This window comes from Saprolegnia parasitica, assembly GCF_000151545.1.
Source record: "Saprolegnia parasitica CBS 223.65 unplaced genomic scaffold supercont2.29, whole genome shotgun sequence".
NCBI classification, from domain to species: Eukaryota; Oomycota; class Saprolegniomycetes; order Saprolegniales; family Saprolegniaceae; genus Saprolegnia; species Saprolegnia parasitica.
In genome coordinates, this window is record NW_012156423.1 from 9228 (window position 1) to 29014 (window position 19787).

The window sequence follows — 19787 nt, forward strand, 5'->3', positions numbered from 1 at the left end:
AGCTCCCAGCACAGAGTCTACCAAGCAGCAAGAGTCCTTTGCCGCAGCTAAAACTTCCTAACGCAGCCCTCACAAACCAGCCCGCGCTCGAGTACGCTTTCTCTCGACCACCGACACCCAAAACGATCCAGCCCAGTACCAATTGCGACATCCGGAAGGCGTCATTTCGGGGACGCGGGAGCTTTCGAGGACGGGGCGGGCGTGTGCCACCGCCGGGCCGCCCCCCCGCCACAGTCAACACGACTCCGACGCCATTTCTGGCGGCCGCCGACTCTGGTTTTGACGACGATATGATTCAAGTCGTCGACACAAGCGGGTCCGAGAGCGACAACGGCAGTAGTTTTGCCGATGTCGAGCCAGCAGAAGCCCACGACTGGCTTGCCTCGAGCCACTCGTTTCTTGGCGCAGCAACCATCGTCGGCAGTGACGACTCGGACAACGACGATGACGACGAGGGAATTAACGATTGGCTCCAAAGCGGGCCACGCCCCGATCTCCCTATCCAAGACAAGCAACATGCAAGCATCCAGGAGACGCCCGACATCCCGGTGCAGTCCAAAGCTCGCACGGAGAGTGTCGAGATGAAGGCTGGAGGCCCCAACGAGCCTCTGCCTCTCGTGGCGGGTAGTCCATCGTAAAGAAAGAAATGCTTTATCAAGAGCACACGTAGGCGCTGGTATCCGTGACACAACCGTCGTCAAAAAGAAGAAAGCCCAGCTGCCCACCCACAATTTGCCGCACCCGACGCCCATCTCGGGCGACTGGCTCAACTCGCGCACGATGATCAACAACTACATCATCTTGGAGAGCCTCGGTGTCGGAAGCTACGCCGAGGTCAAGCTCTGCAAGGAAAAGGCGTCTGGACAGCTGTTTGCAATGAAGTTTATTGACCGTGACATTATGCACAAACACGGCAAGCTCAATCGGCAACCCGACGCGCTCAACGACATCAAGCGCGAGATTGCCATCATGAAGAAGCTGAATCATCCGAACGTGCTGCGGCTCTTCGAGGTCATGGACGACCCGCACGTCAACAAGCTCTTCCTCGTCCTCGAGTTTATGCAGCTCGGCGACTTGTTGAGTTTTACAAAAAAAACCAAACCGGCCTCGACAAGTGACACGATTTGCGCACCGATGCTCGACCCGGAGCTGCACGGCGTCGCCCTCCAAGTGCTCCACGGCCTCGCGTACCTCCACGACCAGAACATCGTTCACGGCGATCTCAAGCCTCAAAACCTCCTCATTGGCGAGCAAGGGATCGTCAAGATTGCCGATTTTGGGATTTCTCAAAATTTATACGGCAGCAAGCAGCAGCTCCTCGAGTCCAAGGGCACACCGGCATTCATGTCGCCTGAAATGTGCTCGGGCGTTCAGTGTACGTCGCCGACAAAAACAAATTGATCTGTTGCGTGTGCGTAGACTCGGGCCAACTCGCCGATGTCTGGGCCGTCGGCGCGACCTTGTACATGCTCAAGTTTGGCAACCCGCCGTTCGTGGCGAAAACGACGCTCCAAGTCTTTGAGAAGATCCAGAACGACCCAGTTGTGCTCCCGGGCGCCGTGGACCCGGCGCTCGCCGACTTTTTACACAAGATCATGACCAAGGATCCGAGTCGTCGCCTTGCGCTGGCGGACGCACTGAGTCATCCGTGGATCACGAAAGACCGATCGCTGCGCCGACGACCGCTCTTGAACGTCCGCATCACCGTATCCGCAGACGAAATCGACAGCGCCATTCACGCCACGTCGTCCCTGCTGCCCGCCACGACGCCGAGCGCGGGGCTTCCGTTCGCTCGCGGCCGCGACCGACCGCACGGCACCAGCCAAGCCCTCTAGTACCGCCCAGTCCATGGGCACGGCCATTAGCGCGCCACCAACGACGCCACCGACTTCTGCGCTGGAGGCGAAAGCCAACGCCCGGAGCCACCAATTGCAGGCGCTGCACCGCAATACTGGGTCGAGTAAGCGCCGGTTGCTGCTCCAAAATCGCAACCAGCACCTCTCGAGCGAAGAGATGCACTACCGCAGTGAAATGTTTGCTCAAAAGAAGAGTCATCCACGGCTGATTGCACGCAACGAGAGCTCGTTCGACGACCTTCTCCTTCATCCATCCGACGACGCTGCCAACTCGAGCGACGGAGACGACGACGACGACGAACATGCGATCGCGCCATCGATGCATCATCTCGATGAGCTTCTCTTGACAACGTTGGCCCCGACAGCACAAGCGGTCTTGCCACCAATGCTCGACAACATGGATGCGCTCACCGCCTCGTCGGCCAACTTAATGCTGCGCGAGCCTTGCAATGCACAGCTCCACATTCGTCTGGCGTTGGCGAGCGTCCAAGGGCGGCGCACGACCCAAGAAGACCGGTGCATGGTGATCCCGAACCTCGCTTCGTACGACTGTGGCCGCGATACAATGGCCTTTGTGGGCATTTACGACGGCCATAGCGGCGTGACGGCCGCCAGCTACCTCCAAGAACATCTGCACCGCCGCCTGCTGCGAACGCTCACGCGCTTATCGAGAGACGCCACGTCTCATGCCATCGTGGATACCGTGCAAGACGCCTGCATCGCGCTGGACAGCGACCTCTGCGATCACTTGTACGCGAGCGACTGTCCGAGCGGCTCGACAGCGACGTTTGTGTTTCTCGAGTGTGCGCCGCCGTCGCGTCGCCGCCTCGTGCTCGGCCACGTTGGCGACTGCCGCGCCGTCGTGTGCCGCGATGGTGCTGCTTGCGTGCTCACGAAAGACCACCGGTGCACGACCAAGGACGAGGTCGATCTCGTCGTTGGCATCATCGGTGCCCACGCCATTATCAACAACCGCATCAACGGCGTGCTTGCCATCACGCGCACGTTTGGCGACCTCGAGTTCAAAGGTCGGACGCGCAAGGCGTCCGAGCGCGCCGCACGCGTCTACTCGCAAGAGGCCGTCAACACCGTGCTGAGCGCGACCCCGGACGTGCTCGTCCTCGATATCGAGGCCTCGGATGCCTTCTTGCTCCTTGCCTGCGACGGGCTCTGGGAAGCCATGAACTGCGAAGCCGCTGTCGCGTTTGTCGCGAGCCGCTTGGCGCTGCATGGCCAGCTGCAGGTGGCAGCCGAAGAGCTCACGCAAGAAGCCGTGCGGTGTCTCTCAAGCGACAATGTGAGCGTCGTCCTCGTCGACCTCGCAACCGCTTCACCCCGCGTTGTGGGCTTAAACCCAAAACCAGTATTTATGATCTTGTTGGGCTGGTTGTTTATAGATAGTACTACAGTCTTTCCATAGGACGCTGTTGTGGTGTCTGCGATTGGCGAAAGCGCGTGTCGACGTCGGCCGTATGGGCTGCTTGCAGCGCCACGAGGCTCTCGAGGTGCGACGATAGCGTGGCCATGCGCGCCTTGTACACGTCGTGGGCGCGCCGGCGCTGCTTGGCAAGGAGGCGGTCCGCCAGCTGCGCATGTTGGCCAAAGTATTGTCAAGGCACGAATAGTGGGGAGGATATTCAAAACCTACGAACCCAAACAATCCAATCAAAAAGGATATTGGGATGGGTCGACTGGGTGGTCGCGGTCTTGAGGTTGAAGTAGTAGCACGTGCCCGTGCGCACGTCCATTTGAGGCACCCACTCGTCGCTGAGCTTGGCCTTCAAACACGCTTTTGTGAGCGTCGATGCATAGTGCTAGCACGTGTGTTTGCATAACGAAATTGGCCCGAACCTCACGGACCTTCCATTGCCGCTTAAAGTCCGCGCTTTCCGTTGTCATGGACTGCGTCGTCACAGCCACTTCAACCGAGACCATGCAGTGCCACTCGAGCATCTCAGCGACTAGTGGGGCCATGGCCTGGCGCCAACGGCTTCAAAACCCAGCGCATAAGAACCCACGATATGATGCACCTGGTGCTGCTGCTGCCGCGCTGCCCATACACGACGCTCGCGCCGGTTCTTGCGGTGCACAGCCATGCAGCCGAGGTACCAAACGCGCCGTCTCGCCAGAACGCGCCGCAGATGGGACTGGATTCTATCGCGACAGCATTTCTCCACGACACTGGGCATAGTGCAAGCGTACACGCGTGCGGCGTCATGTGCTGTAGGGGTTGTCAACTGCAGCAAAGCCTACGCAGAGTAAAGACGCTGGGGTCCATTGCATTGGGAATACCGTTCGCAGACGGCTACGCAAGATACAACGGCAGAGCCACACCCAGCGCGCGAGGCGCCGTGCCTATCGATCGTACGCGGTAGGTCCAAAGTGACGTGATGAGGTCCTCACCGTGTGCTGTCGCCGCAGTCGATCCCAGTTGCGTTGCCACGCAATGCGTCGTCGCCAAAGCGGACGCAGTTGTTTCTAGACAGCAAGCATGAACGTGCTAGCGATGACGGTAGCCGTACGCGCAGAAGGGCAGCAGCCGCGGCTCTTCGCTTCACGTCGCCAAGGTGTGCGCGATACCGGGCGCAGGAGCGGCGATACCAGCGCTGAATGCGTCGAATGGCCACGATCCGACGGTGGGCCTTTGCGAGAGTCTCTGCGTGTGGCAGTAAGTGTTGACGAAATCTGCGCTCGAGCACGCACCGTTGGTGTGGACTTCCTTGGCGTAGCGTTGGGCGGTGACGAGCCGCTCAAACGAGCTGCTCGGCTGGCGCGACGGGCGGTAGGCTGCTTGGGCGCGGACGACATTGTTGACCATTAAACTCAGTGGCTGGACGACTGCTAAAGCTACGGTGTTGTCTTCGCTCTTCTCTGGCGTCTCGACGAGAAGGTCTGAAAGCTGCTGGCGAGAGAGCGTCATCATATCTGTAGCTCGAGCATCAACAACGAATGCATCCGAGTCCAAGTACCGCGACAAATCTCAATCGGATCGTGGGCTTCGATCTGTGTAATGATGCGGTCCAGGTGCAAGGCCCGCTGGAGCTGCTGCGCCTTGGACGGTGTCTGTTTAATCATGACCCTCCTCTCTTGCGCACGGTCGACTACCTTGTTCCCGTCCATTGCAGCGTCTTGCCTCGCTAGCGTCTCGACCATGCCGTGCAAGATGCGACTACGCTGCAGTATGCACATGCGCCGATGCGGAGTCCGGCAAGCTCACCGAAAGTACGCGAGGACGCTGCGCTCGTCTTCGTCGCGCGCGCCAGCGAGAAGCTGCGGCGAGGCACACAGTTGGTGAAGCAAGGTATCTTCGCGGTCTAGAGCAGCGCCATTACCGCCTTCGCCCATGCCGCGTGCGGTCGTACTGCAGCGCCACTCCTCGCGGTACTTGCATTGCAGCATGGTCGTGCGCGTGGCAGCATGGACGCGATCCTAATGCGATCCTCGTCGCAGCAAGTGCATGACGCAACACGTACGCTCAATGTCGCAATGTCTTCGGCGCGATGGAGGCCGATGCGAACGACTTCGCTGAGTATCGCCTTGACCTGCGCCGCGCTGTCCAGGACCTTGGCCCCTACAAGGCGCGATGTCAATGGCGGTCAAGACGACGTGCCGACCTGGCGCTGGCTCGGTGGCCGCCCGCATCTCTACACTCTAAAGTGAGCGTCTCTCGATGAGAGCCTTTCGATACGATACTGCTTGTTGGCCGGGCGTGGCGCACCGGCGGTGCTGGCGACCGGTCTCGGCCCGTCGACCCAACGCGCATGAAACCGTACCGTCGTCACCGCTGGCATATCCAGCGTATAAGATCCAGTGGCTGACCAGAGAAAGGCGGCATGGAATTTTCAAGTGGCCTGATCGAAGGCGGAGGAGCTGCCGTGGTACGACCTCGGATAGTATCAAAAACTGCGGTGCTGTGACGCCTTGGGCTGGCGCGGCGATCTGCAACACCCATCCTATCGAGCCTGGGTAGTGACTGGTCGTCTATTCGCCACTTTGCTCTTGGGCCGAGTGCAATGTGGAGGAAATGCGGAGCGGAGGGCAATACAAGGTTCTTATTAGATAGGCTGTTGGCGCGCATGTAGTAGGGCCAAGCACCCTTTAGGGCGTCCACACGAGGAGATAGGTGGTTATTGCGCACCGATCGACTGGGCCACCGCTTGCGAGAAGGGCGTCTTGGTCCGCGTCTTCTGGTCCGACATCCAGATCCGAAGCTTCTCGAGATTCGGGCCTGCCTCGTCCGGGACCCACTCGACGTACACTTGGATGTCGGTCCGGTTCGAGACGAGCGGCATGAGCAGCCCCACAAAATTCTGGCGAATCTCGACGCTCAAGCCGGGAATCTCGACGCCACGCGCAATGATCTTGGATGCGTCCGTCTTCTTGTCGATGATGCCTGCGAGCCAGTTGCCGAGGTGCTCAAACTTGCCCGGTTGCATCTTGCAAATGTCCCGGAAGAGCACACCGAGAAACTCGGACGTCATCGCCTTGCAGCGCTTCTTCAGCTTGTCGTGGATCGTGAGCTCCTGGTACATGGTCATCGCAGGCGTGTTCTCAAGCCCGTGGATGCCTTGCGAGTAGCAAAGCCCGCAGAGGTTGTAGTTGACGCAAACCGAGCACGACCACACCGTGCCCTTGATCGGGTGCTCGCCGCAGCCGTCGCAAAAGGCCATCGCGTGGTCCGCGTCGACCGGCGCCTTCTTCGTGCGGCTAAGAAAGCTCGGGAGGCCCGGCAAACTCTTCGAGATCTTAGGCAAATTGGAGCGCGCCATGGTCATGACCGACCGCCGCGCCGGCGGCAGCTCCGTGACGGACTGTGGTCCACCGTAGATGACCGACATGCGCCCCGCGTCCTGCGGCTCGCTTTTAAAGTACGGCAGCTTGAGCTTGGGGTGGTTGAGTTCGACGCGGCGCGTGTCGTGGAGGACGTGTTCTGTATCTTTGTGACCCGACGGGCCGTAGAAGACGTGGTTGGCAAACATGCCGCACGTCTCGCGCTCGTCGTCGCCAAAGGCGTCCTTGGGCGACGTGGGCGTGCCCAGGTCCGAGTCGAACTCGTCGTCCTCGGGCTTGGTGTCGATCGTGCATACGCTGAGCTTGGCCTCGACCGGGCTCATGGCCTCGACGCGGGCCTTGGCCGGCGACGCAGGCTGGTTGCTCAAGTCGGCCATGTTGATCGTCGTCGTCGTCGTCGTCGGTAGTAGGATGATGGCACGAAGGGCTGCGCTGGCGACCGTGGGATAGGAAGTCGCTTGTCACGTCGCCCCCGGAAAGCAGTTCTGATTGGTCCGAGAACGAACGATCCATGTGGTCTTCGTCCTGCATTTTAAAGCATCATTTTTTTATTTTTACAAACCTCGAGTATAAATACATTAAATACGAGGACGGGCGACGTCGCTTTCCGCCACCGGCGGCAGGCTAATCACACGCCACTTTTGTCAATGACGCCGGCCCATCCCTGCACCTCGGCCAGCTCGCGTGCACGGCAAGGCGGTGGTCCGACCGCGTTCTTTTTAGAGCATTGCGGCGACCCCTTGGCGACGCCATCCACTATGCCGTGCGCATCGCGCTTCTTCTACGTGACATGCGGAGGGTCGCGGGAATTTGGCGGTTCGACTTGGGCCGTTGTTGCACCGCCACGCGCTTTACGGGATCAACGACGCTTAGCCGTGTGTCCTTTGCCCGCGACGAGCGCAGTGTGAGCGTGACACCGGTATTGACACGCTACTTTGTACGTCCGTCTCAACGGCGTGTGCCAACTTGGCAACTTGGCGTGATAACGTGGAGGAATTGGGTGTTTTTAGAGCAGCACGGACCAGGACAGGACGGCAACTGCCAAGGGTACACAAATCTTGTACCCTTGGCTATGGTACTGGCGACGCCACTTGACTGCAAGGACGATGCTTCTTCTTCTTGCATTGTTAACTTAGCTAGTGTTGATTATACGCATGGAAAGGGCTATTTCTGGGGCGTGGGATTCACGCCGAGAGCGTCGGGAGCGCAATTTCAATCTCCTCGTCGTCGTCGCTTGCGCTGTCGTGCACCGTGGCCGTGTCGTCGGCCAGAAAGTCGTCCAAGTCGAGCGAGTCGGACGAGAGGCGGGACGCTGAGTTGGAGCGTTTGCGCAGAAATTTGGCGCCAAACGAGCCGAGTTTGCCTTTCACGTCCTTGGAGCTGAACGATAGGCGCGAGCTGCCGCCCGACGACGACGACGTCAACGACAGTCGCGTCATGGACGCTGGCAGCGTCGGCATTTTGATGGACGACCGGCGGCGCGCCGGTTGCTTCTTCTCTCGCACGGCCGCCGCCCGCGCGTCCACTTTGCAGTACCGGCACTCGCTGACGACGTGGCCCACGAGCTCCTCCATCGTGCACTGCGGCGTGTCGCGCAAAAAGGCGTGCCAAGCCGCGTACCCGCCGTCGAGGCAACTTACAAAGCGGAAGCCGTGCTTTTGGAACCACAGCGCCGCGCGGTTGACGATGGCCACGTCTTCGCGGATGCCTTCGCGGACCAGCGACGCCGTCTCGTCGTCCGTAATGAGCGCCATGGGCAGCGTGACGCCGTGGCCGACCAGCACGAGATGGACGTTCGATCGGAGCGGCAGCAGCGTTGCGAGCGCCGATTCCATCATCTCGGGCGAGTCAAACACGGCTGGGTCGAGCGTGTACCCGGACGGAATGCCGCCGCTCTTCATGTCCTCGGACGACCGGCGGCCGCGGCAGTCGACGATAAAGTACCGCAGCGACAGATCGGTCTTCGCACCCGGGATGCACGCCGCGGCCGCGACCTCGTTGGTCGAGATCGAGAGGCACATGAGTGGCGGCGGCGGGTCGTGAGCTGCGCTCGGGTGTTCCCACTGCGCCCGCTTCGTCTTCTTGTGCACCCAGTAAAAGCGACCGGTGAGCGTCTTGCTCTCTTGCTTTTCCCAGACGCTCATGTCGACGGGCGGCGCGGTCGCGGACGCTGCCGTGAACGTCGGGTGCGGCCGGGCGTGCCACATCGTCGTGTACGACGACGGCGTCCGCCGCTTCAGAAGCGTGGCCAGCACCACGGTGGCCTTGGCCGCGCCCACGTCGTCGAGTGCGTAGAGCGGCTTGAGAAGACTGCGAATGTTGTCGGCGTCATTCTGTGCGAGGAGGGTATCGCGGGCCAGCATGACGATCGCGAGGACGACAAAGAGTCCAAACTCCATGTCGCCATGGACGAGGTACGCGTCGAGGATGTACAGGAACGAGGCCGGTGGCACGGTGCGGTACAGATTTGAGTAGAAGAAGTCGAGTGGGACGCTGCGGTGCGTCCAGTCGGGCACCCACTGAAAGAGGAACGCGGCGAGCGCCGGGTCGTGGTACAAGAGGAGGTTGTCGAGCATGTGTTCGCGCTGTTCGAGCTCGATCGGGTGCGTCTGTTCGTGCAGAGGATCGTCCGGCAGGAGAGCGTCCCCGAGACCAAGTGCGGCAGCTGGAGCGCACAGTAGCGGTAAAAGCAGTCGTAGATCGTATGCAGAGGGAGCTCGAGGAGGAAGAAGGGCGCGAGCGCCTGCGCCATGCCGCTCGTGTACGGCACCGCCTTGGCCGTGAGCAGCCACAGGAGCACGGTCTCCATGCCGGGCTGCGCGGCCTCGCCTTTCGTGCCAGCCATGAGCGCAATCGCATCCGACACTTCCTTGCGCATCAGCGGGTCCCGCGGCAAGGACGCGAGGCGGTCCGAGATGCGCGCGAGTTCGTCGGCGCTGGAACTCTGGCGGTCGTACACGTGCAGAAGCACTTGCCACACACGGTCCGGAAGAGAAAATGGCGCCGCTCCGGAATGGTAATGAGTTTGGTCTGCAGCCAGTGGCGGATGGCTTCGAGCTTGGGCGCCGGCGCCGCGAGGAGCTCTTCGAGGTGCTCTTCGCTCGCCGACTGCGTCCCGATCTCGTAGATGCGCCAGCGCTGCCAATGCCGGCGCTGGATGAGGCGCTTGAGGCTCGTGGCGCGGGCAGAGTCGTCGGCGGCCATGCTACTGACTCGGCGATGGGCAAAGTCGAATTAAGATCGAAGTTGCCACATTCTATCCAGCATATCTTGCGCGCTGCAAGAAAGTAACGCATTTCCATACAAACACCGAATAAACAAAAACAAAACGTTTAAAATACGTTGTGGCCTCTGCACTACGAAATGCGGGCGTCGAAGTTTGGTGGTATTTTGGGTGCAATGTGAACGCAAATAGTGTTGCATCGGCGACACACGGCATCGCTTTGCGTATTACTTGAGCCAAACTGAAGCCCCATAAGCCCTTTCTCTTTCGAGTGATTCATTGCAGTATATCGGGATATGCAGTTCTCGCATCAGGGATGCTACGAGCCCGACCTCTTGCGTACAAAGCCAGTACAGCTGTACCCGCCCCCATTCCATAACACTATATACCTCAAATCGCTCGGAAAAGTGTAAATTAGCGTATCAATATGCCCGAAACCACTTGGTGTTTGTATGGATCTAAATATAGCCGCGGGCTTCCAAAATCGAATCCGAGCCGAGGACGCCATCTTCACAACATCGTCATGTGTCTTCGATTACAGTGGAAGTCGTTGAATTCTGTATGGGGAACCTGTAGTCGTTGGCTCTAGCTGTGTGTCGGTCGTAGGGCCTTGTTCGACGAGTCTCTCCACGAAGCCATCCCAGCGCCCAAGTGCACAGCCAACATGACGCCGAATCCGACCAGCAGATGGCGAGCCTATGATGAGGTGGCTGTGACGATCGGCTCCCACGACGCAGCTGGAGGCCCGACGGTCGCAGTACGTAGTAGCTCGCTCAGAACGTCGATCGCAAAAAAGAAACAAGCTGCACACGCGGACACGATGATGGCTCGCGCCCAAGTCGCGTGCAGATGAGCCACCCACAGGTCGGACGACCCTCGACACCCGTTGATTAGTTGTTGGAAACGATTCCATCGATTGCATAACGCCCTTCCGGTGGAACTGGAATTCCACGCCTTGGAGTAGGACCACCAACGCACATATATTGACGATTAGTTTGTCCAAGCGTATTCCTACGAGCCTTTCACGGTGTAGAGCTTGTGTGAAAACTTGATACCAGCGTGCACACTGCCTTTGCGGATGATACGGCCGCGGCCGCGCGAGTTGTCGAGCCACTGAAGCAGCCCTGTGACTTGGGCCTCGGGCATCTCGTAGTCGCGCTTGTCCTTGAAGATGTCGACGGCGAGGCGCATGAGAAGCATGTAAAATGCCACGTATTTCTTCTTGTCCACCGGGCACGGGAACCCAGCGTAATGCGCAAGGAACGTCTTGACGTAGGTAAGGACCTCCTTGTAGAGTCGTTTGACCGCCAACCGGTCGAGAAAGGCCGGAATGATTTCAAAATCCACGGCAAAACTCACCTAAAAATGCTATGTAAGAACATCCAAAAAGCGTAAAATAACGACGTACGAGGCTCTCTAACCCCATGTCGAGGGCTTCATCTTTGCAGACGTCGTGGACCGACGTGTAGAACTCGCAAATGATCTACATTCCAGAGTGCGCTCGACGACAGAACGTATGGGACCAAGAGAGACGCACCCGGAGCGGCTTTTGCTCCCGTTGGAGGAGTGGAACCATCTCGAGCATGGCGCCAACGATTTGGGCGTGGCTGAGGCTTTCGGGGCGCGAGTCGGGTGTCTTCTCCGTCTTCCATTGCCCGTGAAGCGCATCCAAAAGCACTTTAAGGAACCCAAACGCATCGTAGCAGCTCACGAGCAGCTGGACATCGCCCTTGGCTTCAATGCTCTTGGAGAACGGGTTGAGGTGATGCAGAATGACGAGCCGGAGCATCTCGGGCGTCTCGACGTCCGGGTATCGTTTTGCCCCCACGAGTGTGACGGCTTCGCAAAAGAGGCTCCGGCTAAAGTACCGGTGCCGGAGCTTCCCAAAGTTGGGTCGCACGGGGCACGCGCCAAACTCATAGTCTTTTCGCTGCTTGACTTTGAGCTTGTTGTCTTGGGCCACCGAGAGGATCTTGTTGAGCGTCATGTCCACGTCGCCAAGAAGGAGCGGTGGCGTCACGAGGCCCGTGTCGACAAAGTAGCGTCGAAGGATCGAAAAGTGCACGCCGTGGCCTTCCGAGCACGCTTCGAGGCACTTGTACGTGCGGAATAGGAAAGTTTCTAAGGACATCGTACACATAGAGTCGAAGCGAATCAAACGCGAGGACGTACCAATGGCCTTCTTGTCTTTGAGTTCCGGCTCGTTGACGACGTCGATCGTCGGGCTCGCGAGGCCATGCAGCGCGTACTTGGTCGACCGCTTGGACATTGGCGACGCCTGCACGTAGTACGTACTCGGCATTAGAACCTCGACGTCTTCTTCCCGCATGAACAGATTCTCGAGCGATTCGCGCTTGGACTGCGCCATCTCGGCCGCAAGCGCTTCCTACATCAATACGCGGTCATAGAGATCAAAGGATGCAAAGACAGCCCTACGAGCTGCGCTTCGAGACCCCGCTGGCACTCGTGCGACGTCTTGAGGCTCTCGAGAAGCACTTCTTTCTCAGCGGATAAGGCCTGGGCGACGTGCTGGGCGTCGACAAACTGCTTTTCGCCGACCCTCTTTTCTTTGAAGACGCGTGTCTTTTGCTCTTCGAGCGACGTCAGCGCGGCAGCAAGCGCGCCGTGGGCCTTCATCGCTTCAGTCTCGTGGGATAATCGGGCGCTACGCTCGGCTTCGCACGTTCGCTGTGCTTCGCCTAGCGCCGTCTCGAGGTGGGTCACGCGCGCCAAGAGTGCTTCGTGGATCTCCGAGTCGGCGACCGACCGTTCGTTGTGGACACACAGAAGCTTATGCTGCTCGGCCAGCCGACGCTGCAGGAGCTTGTAGTTGAAGAGGAGTTTTCGCGTCTTGGTACGCTCCCGCTCGATCGCTTCGGCGGCCGCCTCCTGGTACTGCGCTTCGAGCTGCTCAATCGCAAGGACCGACGTCGGTGATTGCGCCCACGACGCGTCGTCGTCTCGCGTTGTGGCTTGAAATGGTATCGGCTTGGGTGGCTCTGCCGTAGCCAAACTGGTGGCTTTAACGCTGGAGATGACGTCGGGTGGCGCGGCGGAGGGCGTGCTACGGCTGTACAGTATCTTGACCGGCGGCTCGTCCGCCAGTTCTTTGGGTGCGCGCTCCATCCGCTTCTCCGGTGCAGACGAAGCGGATGCTGGAAAACAGTTGCTGTTCAGCTCGTCTTTGGGCGCGCATCCGTGAACATCGTCGTCGCCTGCTGCGATCGCCGCCAGCGTCGGGGCTCGCACGTCAGCATCGACCACCGATTTTGTCGACGGCGAAAGGAGCGCGTCCGAGATCTCATTCGCGCCTGTTTCGAGCACAAGACTGGCCTTGGGCAGCGGTGCCACGCGGGCCGTCGGTGGTGGCACGACCTCCACAGACGTCGTTGCGAGCTCGTCAAGCGTCACGGCCTCGCTCGCCCTTGTCTCTACGAGCGCCTGCTGCAAAACGTTATGCGTTCGCGGCTATCATGGTCGTCGTTCTCGACGTGGATCGTTTCGAGCTTCTCGAGCAACGACGGCCGTCCATCGTCGCGTCTAAGACGTTTCACATGAGACGCGGCAGCGTGCCACGTCATACCGGCGTAAACATCGACCGATCTTGGCAAGACACGTGGCATCTTGGCACAGCTCGTAGAGCAAGACAAGTGCGTCGGCCGTTGCGTCGTACGTGGCCCCGAGCGCGTCTTCAATCGCAAGAAGTACCTCGGAGGTACACAAGAGCGGTCGGGCGTCGGCGTGCTCGGTCAAGCTACCAGTTGTTTGGTGGATCGGCCTGTGATAGAAAACGCGTCGCACCTGTTCAAGATCGCGACACCGTGCGACTGCACACGGTCGTCATTGCGATGCTGGTCCATGATGCGCGTCGAGGCAGCGATGATGCGCGCTTCGAGCCCGCGGATCGGAGCACTGCCAGGCTCGAGGTCGGCGACGAGAAAGTACGCCAAGTCGGACGCACTCACGGCGAGGTCCCTGTGCGACGCAAACGCCAATAGCGCGTCGAGCACAATCGGTAGCCCGGAGGCGTCGACGATCATCGTTTTGCAGTCGTCGTCAAAGGCCATGAGCTGTAGAAACTTGCTGCCGTGTGTCGTCGTCGCAAAGTGACTGCTGTGCAATTGCATCGCCCGAAGGGCGACGGGCAAGCTGCCGCAATTGAGAAGGTACGTGCGGTGGGGCGCATCAAATGCAAGGGGGTAGAGTGCTTGGAGGCCGAGGGCCAGCGCGTTGGCGTCGTCCATCGCAGCGTCCATGGCCACGAGCATGCGCTTTGGAATGTCCTCCTTGATGAGCAGCTTGCGCTCGACTTCACCGCGGCACCCGAGCTTTTTGACGACCTACACACATGTTTGTATCGGTCAAGATGCATGCGTAATAGGTGGCTACTTGGTAGACGAGACAGTGAATGGGCGCGCAGGTCGCGTCCTGAAGCGCTCGACTCACGTGCGTCACCACTGTCTGTAGCTGCGACCCGTCGACCTCGATGAGCCGGTCCAGCAAAAGTCGCCATAGCGCTTCCCGCTCGGTACTTGGTGCAAGAGCTGCTTGAAGCAGTGCGTCGAGGCTCATCGCTGCTGGACTCTCCATCGCAGCGCCAGGTTGCACTCGCGCTGTCGTTTTGCGAGCAAAGGGCGCGTGAAACCGTGCCCATGTATTTTCGCTACACCTCAAAGTCCATCCTTTTTATAGTCTGTCGGCTATATACAGCACGTCAAACGACCAAGAGTCGTACAACTCAAGCGTCGATAACCCATGCCGCGTCCCCTTCGATCCTTCTGGCGTTCATGCCAAAGGCAAATGCCAACTTTCTATTTTACACCTATTTGACACTCTATTTTACACCCTATTTTACACACATGTGAAAGGTGACGCGGGTTTCGACGCCTTCCGGTTTTCCTACCCGACACCGGTGAAATTTGATTTTGAGAAACCTCTAGCATTTAATAAAAGCATGGCGGCCAAGGTCCCAGCGCTGGTCATCGATGCGCGGCAAGAGTGGATGGACCTCTCGCTCGCGGACGACGAGATGGACAGCGAAGAGCAGATGCGCAACTGGGAGTGGTTCCAGGTGCAGCACCCGGGCTACCGGTCACCCGAGACGAAGCGCCGGCCGAGCCCGGCCAACCCGCCACCGACCAAGGTCAAGCCCGGCAAGCTCTCGGAAGAAGACGTCCTCAAGCAGATGCTCAAGGAGCACAACGACAAGGTCAAGCACGCGCGCAGTAGCGCGTCGTCGTCGTCGTCGAGCCTCGATGGCCGCAGCTCGAAGCGCCACTCGAGCCAAATGGCGCGCCGACCCGTCGAGCACTCGAGCATTCCCGAGCACGACGAGGTCGAGTGCGCATGGACGCCCGCCAGCGCCATGGCGTCGGTGGCCGCGCCAGCGTACGCAATCAGCGATAGCACGTCGCAGGCCAAGCGGCGCAAGCCGAGTACGTCGCCGCCGTCCAGCCCACGCACCAATACGCTCACGCGCTCCGTCAGTGACGCGTCGAGCGCCAAGCGGCCACAGCGCATTCGACAGCACGACGCGGTGGACAAGGCCAAGGAGCCGCGCCGCGCCTCGTCTATGACGACCACCGCGTCGTCGCAGCGGCAGCTCGAGCAAGACGAACGGGAGCTCCAAGAGCTCTTCAAGCAGCACAACCGCAAGCTCCACAAGACCAAGCCGAGCACACACCCGCACCAGAAGCTGGTTCAGCTCTTTGAGAAGGTCGAAAACATCAAGTACTATGAGCTCGGGCCGCGCGAGCGAGAGCGGTGCCAGGATATCATCCACAGCTGGATTCTGGCGTGGGAAACAAAGACCAAGCGTGAGTATTACGACCTCTCGGTACCTGAACGAGACGTCGCCCACCACGAGATGCACATGATGGTCCTGCAGCGAAAACCCTCGCTCCCCACCTAATATTTTCTGGTCATTTTTCTACTTTTATCTTGAGGTCGAGAAGTGCATTTGATCGTTGTAAAAGGCTTTCCTAGTCTTTTATATCAGGAGGCATTCGTTGCGGAAATATACTGCACTAGAAAACTCGTAGCCAGGACGTACGAAGCGTCAAAGACGTTGAGCGGGTTCAAACTTGCAGGCTGGAGAAATGGAGAACACCAGCGGGGCCTGGCTAAGGCTCGCTCACCGTAGCAGATGCAGCCGATGAACGAGCAGGATACTCTACTAGGCCAACGCTCTCATATGATTCGATGTGATCCACCGACTCATGTAGGAAAGGTACGAGCCGTCGTTGTTGACGGGTACGAGTCGGCGTCGTTGACGGGCATGTGCAGGTACGTAGCTTTTAACGAGAGCGTCTTCTTGGCGTCAAGAGAATACCTGTAAAGTCTATCGACTTGAGGTTTGAATGGATGCGCCGGTGAAGTTACGAGGGGGTCAAGCTTCTGCTTGGGCCATCGCCACCTGCGCAGTGTTGCAAGTGGGACGACCTATGCTCCTAAAGAGTGAGCAGCTGTAATGACGGTCAATAATGTCCTGTTCGTTGGTTGTAGGTTGATAGATACACGTGGTCTAGAGGCACATGAAAAATGCGACAAATCGGTATATAGTTCCTCGCATTCATCGCACTCTATATGTATTATCTACAAGGATTAGGTGTCGAGCATGCACAGCATCGCGCAGCCGCGTCGGATCCAATGGTCTTGGCTCTTCTCGCTCGGAATGTCGAGGGCGACGACAAAGTTGGTCGAGTGACCCGTGGTTGAGAGCGTGCCGGCGCGAGTCGACGTCTTGTACAGCGGACACTCGTACGCGTCCTTTGGCTTGTACTCGACGCTCCGCGTGGGCTTGAGCCAGATGATGGGCATCTTATCAAAGAGCTCGCCAGGTTTGGACTCGCCGATTTGCATCGTGTTGCGGTCAAAGCACGCGCCTTCCATGAAGAGGCCGTAAATATACACGCCAAAGGGCGGTGGCGCCTTCGCCCCTTCCGGGTCATACCCGAGCACCTCGCACGTGACGATGAGCGCGTCGATCGCAATCTTGTGCTCGCGTGAAAACACTTGCTTGACGCCGGTCATGAACCCTTGCGGAAAGAAGAAGCCGGGCAGCCAGTAGCTCACGGGCGGGCCGTGCACGAGCCAATCGCCGAGGACGTCGAGGCGTCGGAAAAAATCCTCGGTCCACGACGAGAGCGGCTTGAGGCACGGATACCCGGCGTCCTCCCACTCTTTCGGGATCTTTTGGAGAAGAAATCCGCTGTACATACGTTCGAGCGGCCCGGACATGACGACGAGACCCTTGATGGCGCGCTTGAGACTCTCGAGCGTGCTCTTCATGACGTGCATGAGTCCGTTGAAGCGAATGAGCTCTTGGCCGAGAAAGACGCCGAGCGAGTTGCGGCTGCCAGAGGTCTCTTTAAAAGTCTCAGCGTGCGCCGACGCTTCGTCGAACGCGTCCGGAATGCGGCCTTGGATCGCAAGCACGAGCTCCATGACCAGGTCGTCGCTCACGCTGGCTTCGCCGCCGCCGCCGCCACCGCCTCCGAGCATGCACAGCATGGTCGAGAGAAGCATGCTCGTCTCCTTTTGCTGGAACGTAATGTCGGCGTTGGCGTGGAGACCAAAGATGTCGGGCGCGTCGACGTTGGGCAGCGACGAGACATACCGTCGGCACTCGTCGAGCGACCCCGTCGCCGGTGCAAAGTAGGTCGCCGACGAGGCAAACTTGTAGTTGTCATCGAGGAGCTCGTCGTGAAAGAGCTTGCGCATGAGCGACGAGTTCGTGCGCTTGTCCCAGCGATCGGTGATGCGGCCGCCGTACGTGATGTCGGCGACCATGACGTTGAGCGTAATGAAGGGCACTTCGTCTTGCTCCTCGAGGTAGAGTTTCACTTGCTGCATGCCTGTCTTCAGGTCCGAGTTCATCCATTCGTAGGGGATGTTCCAGCCGACCGCGCCAAACTTGCGGCGCTCCAGGCATAGCGCGTTGTAAAAGGCGAGGGCAAAAATGAACTTTTTGTACTCGCGCGGCTTCGTGCAGCCTTCGTAATCGGTCTCTTTCATGTCGAGGAACGTGCGGCCGAGGTTCGCGCGCATGCCTTTTGGCGGCTCGTTCGTGATCTTGATGCCATTTTGTAGAATCGGGACGGGGAATTTCGAGCTATGGATGTCCATACGTGGTTGATAAAATGGACAAGAATGTACCTGGGCATGCTCGTGAGCCAGAGGCGAAATTCGCTGTGGAGCTCGACCTCCTTGCTTTTCTCGAGGATCTGCTCGAGCTTGCCGAGCCAGCTCACGGCGAGGTGGCAGTTTTGAAGGCAGACCCACTCGCCCGTCTCGCGCGCTTGCTTCATCAAGGCCTCGGCGATCGGCCCTTGCCCTTGGCCAAGCGAAATGATCTTGAGCCCTGCCCCATCTTTGCCTTCGGCTTTTGCAAGCTCGAGGAGGTAGTCGGTGATGTCGGCACCCGGGCTAAGCACAAAGATGAGCGGAATGTCTGGCGCCGAGTCCGTGTAGCAGCCCTTCAAGTCGAACGGCGGCGACTCGGTGAAGAACGCGCCGGCTTCGCGCCCGACAAACTCGCGCGTGCCAAAGACCAGCATTTCTTCGCGAAAGACGCGGAGCAGCAAAAGCTTTTGAAAATTCGTGAGCGATTCGTTGAGACTGCCGGGAATCGGCTCTTGGTGCGGCAGCTCCGAGTACAAGATCGACTCTTTCCACGATGTCGTGAAGTCCGTGAGCGACGGGATCACCGGGCCAAACGCCTCGGGATTGACTTCGAGCAGCGTCTCGAGACCGATCCACACGCGTTCGGGGACCCACGACGGTTTCAAACGTGCGTCAAGCGGGTGTGTCCTAAGATATCACTTTTCAGTCCACAAAACTGATATCTGATATATCTATATATAGCATACCGTTTGGCGCCAATGAGGTAAAAGTTCCACTCGGCCGCCGAGATCGCGTGGCGCTGGCGGAGAATCGACGCCACAATCATGAAGGCAAAGATCACCTTGTCCTTCTCAAAGAGGCCGCGGCAGACGTTCACGTACATGGACATGGTCACATCGTTCATGAGAATCTCGAGCCGCTCCGAGAGCACGTCCGACTTGGTGCTTGCTTCGAGCCGCATCACAAACAGTTTTTGGTAGTACTGCAGCGAGTACTGGTACATCGGGTCCACGAGCGCGAGGTTTGCAATCACAAAGTAGATGATCGAGCCGCGGACCGCGACGCAGCGGTAGCCTTCGCGCGTCGTGTTGATTTCTTTGGACGTGACTTCCGCCTCCGACATGCGCGTCTTGATCGCACTCGACGTCACTTTCGAGTGCGCAAGCGTATCGATGAGCTCTTCGTCGTCCAGAATGTTGCCTTTGGAATTCTCGAGCATGTACAAAATCTTGTCTTCGATTTCTTTCAGCGCCTTCTTGTCGCTTGCAATCGCGACCGTGAGTTCGTCCTTCTTTTGCTCCAAGTCGGGGCGCTCGTTGCGGACAACGTCGACAAGCAGCTGGTCTTCGAGCCCCGTGAGCGTGACGGTAAAGTTGATGACCGTCACTTTGATGCACACCTCGGGCATGTAATGCGGGTTGGCGAGCTTGGTCGTGATGTACAGCCGAAAGGCATCCGAGTACGGAATGTCGGCGTCGCCCAAATGCAGCAAGTTTTGACCGGACCGCTTGAACACTTGCTTGAGCAAGACCGGTTCCAAGCTCGGGTCGAGCTCCTCCTCGACGTTCTCGAGCAAGACGGGCATGCCGTATCGAATCGCGTTCTCCAACGTGCGCAAAAAGTCTTTCTCGGACAGCTTGATGATCTGGAGGTTGCTCGTCTTGTACATGTTTTTGATCCACTTGTTGGCTAGGCCTTGCGGGTCAATCATGAGCGGCCAGCGGCGGCCCATGGTCGCAAAGAGGCCGTTCTCGGTCGAGAAGGCGTCGGCTGGCAGCCCCATGATATTCCAC

At 58.9% G+C, this 19787-nt stretch overlaps 8 protein-coding genes across 8 annotated transcripts; 2 read left to right on the plus strand and 6 right to left on the minus strand.

Annotated features, from left to right (window-relative positions):
* Positions 1 to 290: 290 nt before the first annotated feature.
* SPRG_06934 (CAMKK/META protein kinase) lies at positions 291 to 3229 on the plus strand (the record flags this gene model as incomplete). The annotated part of the gene is made up of 5 exons (XM_012346400.1): positions 291 to 624; positions 671 to 1375; positions 1420 to 1786; positions 1836 to 3168; positions 3221 to 3229. The coding sequence occupies 5 exons, from the start codon at positions 291 to 293 to the stop codon at positions 3227 to 3229; spliced, it is 2748 nt and encodes a 915-aa protein (XP_012201790.1).
* Positions 3230 to 3493: 264 nt separating this feature from the next.
* SPRG_06935 (hypothetical protein) lies at positions 3494 to 3809 on the minus strand (the record flags this gene model as incomplete). The annotated part of the gene is made up of 3 exons (XM_012346401.1): positions 3494 to 3500; positions 3549 to 3670; positions 3717 to 3809. The coding sequence occupies 3 exons, from the start codon at positions 3807 to 3809 to the stop codon at positions 3494 to 3496; spliced, it is 222 nt and encodes a 73-aa protein (XP_012201791.1).
* Positions 3810 to 4356: 547 nt separating this feature from the next.
* SPRG_06936 (hypothetical protein) lies at positions 4357 to 5654 on the minus strand (the record flags this gene model as incomplete). The annotated part of the gene is made up of 10 exons (XM_012346402.1): positions 5550 to 5654; positions 5471 to 5500; positions 5330 to 5427; positions 5219 to 5285; positions 5074 to 5170; positions 4962 to 5025; positions 4826 to 4919; positions 4560 to 4781; positions 4458 to 4512; positions 4357 to 4408 (listed from the first exon to the last, which is right to left on the minus strand). Exons 1-10 carry the CDS (start codon positions 5617 to 5619, stop codon positions 4357 to 4359), a joined length of 849 nt encoding a protein of 282 aa, XP_012201792.1. The 5' UTR covers positions 5620 to 5654.
* A 237-nt stretch (positions 5655 to 5891) lies between these two features.
* SPRG_06937 (hypothetical protein) lies at positions 5892 to 7123 on the minus strand. Its single transcript, XM_012346403.1, has one exon. It carries the CDS (start codon positions 7022 to 7024, stop codon positions 5984 to 5986), a length of 1041 nt encoding a protein of 346 aa, XP_012201793.1. The 5' UTR covers positions 7025 to 7123; the 3' UTR covers positions 5892 to 5983.
* Positions 7124 to 7831: 708 nt separating this feature from the next.
* Positions 7832 to 9851, minus strand: SPRG_06938 (hypothetical protein; the record flags this gene model as incomplete). The annotated part of the gene is made up of 3 exons (XM_012346404.1): positions 7832 to 9256; positions 9301 to 9591; positions 9630 to 9851. 3 exons carry the CDS (start codon positions 9849 to 9851, stop codon positions 7832 to 7834), a joined length of 1938 nt encoding a protein of 645 aa, XP_012201794.1.
* Positions 9852 to 10881: 1030 nt separating this feature from the next.
* Positions 10882 to 14442, minus strand: SPRG_06939 (hypothetical protein; the record flags this gene model as incomplete). Its single annotated transcript, XM_012346405.1, has 9 exons — positions 10882 to 11229; positions 11279 to 11353; positions 11408 to 11991; positions 12043 to 12256; positions 12307 to 13311; positions 13362 to 13410; positions 13454 to 13624; positions 13672 to 14210; positions 14260 to 14442. The coding sequence occupies 9 exons, from the start codon at positions 14440 to 14442 to the stop codon at positions 10882 to 10884; spliced, it is 3168 nt and encodes a 1055-aa protein (XP_012201795.1).
* Positions 14443 to 14824: 382 nt separating this feature from the next.
* Positions 14825 to 15794, plus strand: SPRG_06940 (hypothetical protein; the record flags this gene model as incomplete). Its single annotated transcript, XM_012346406.1, has 1 exon — positions 14825 to 15794. The coding sequence occupies one exon, from the start codon at positions 14825 to 14827 to the stop codon at positions 15779 to 15781; it is 957 nt and encodes a 318-aa protein (XP_012201796.1). The 3' UTR covers positions 15782 to 15794.
* Positions 15795 to 16420: 626 nt separating this feature from the next.
* On the minus strand, positions 16421 to 19787 carry SPRG_06941 (hypothetical protein). The gene is made up of 3 exons (XM_012346407.1): positions 18741 to 19787; positions 18028 to 18681; positions 16421 to 17983 (listed from the first exon to the last, which is right to left on the minus strand). The coding sequence occupies exons 1-3, from the start codon at positions 19775 to 19777 to the stop codon at positions 16474 to 16476; spliced, it is 3201 nt and encodes a 1066-aa protein (XP_012201797.1). The 5' UTR covers positions 19778 to 19787; the 3' UTR covers positions 16421 to 16473.

Excerpts from the sequence above, each read along its gene's own strand:
- SPRG_06941 (XM_012346407.1), bottom strand. The coding sequence starts at position 19,777 with ATGGGGCTGCCAGCCGACGCCTTCTCGACCGAGAACGGCCTCTTTGCG. Across the intron at positions 18,682-18,740 it reads TACCTCATTGGCGCCAAACG|GACACACCCGCTTGACGCAC; the intron begins GTATGCTATATA and ends GTGATATCTTAG. Across the intron at positions 17,984-18,027 it reads TGGCTCACGAGCATGCCCAG|CTCGAAATTCCCCGTCCCGA; the intron begins GTACATTCTTGT and ends GGACATCCATAG.
- SPRG_06937 (XM_012346403.1), bottom strand. The coding sequence starts at position 7,024 with ATGGCCGACTTGAGCAACCAGCCTGCGTCGCCGGCCAAGGCCCGCGTC.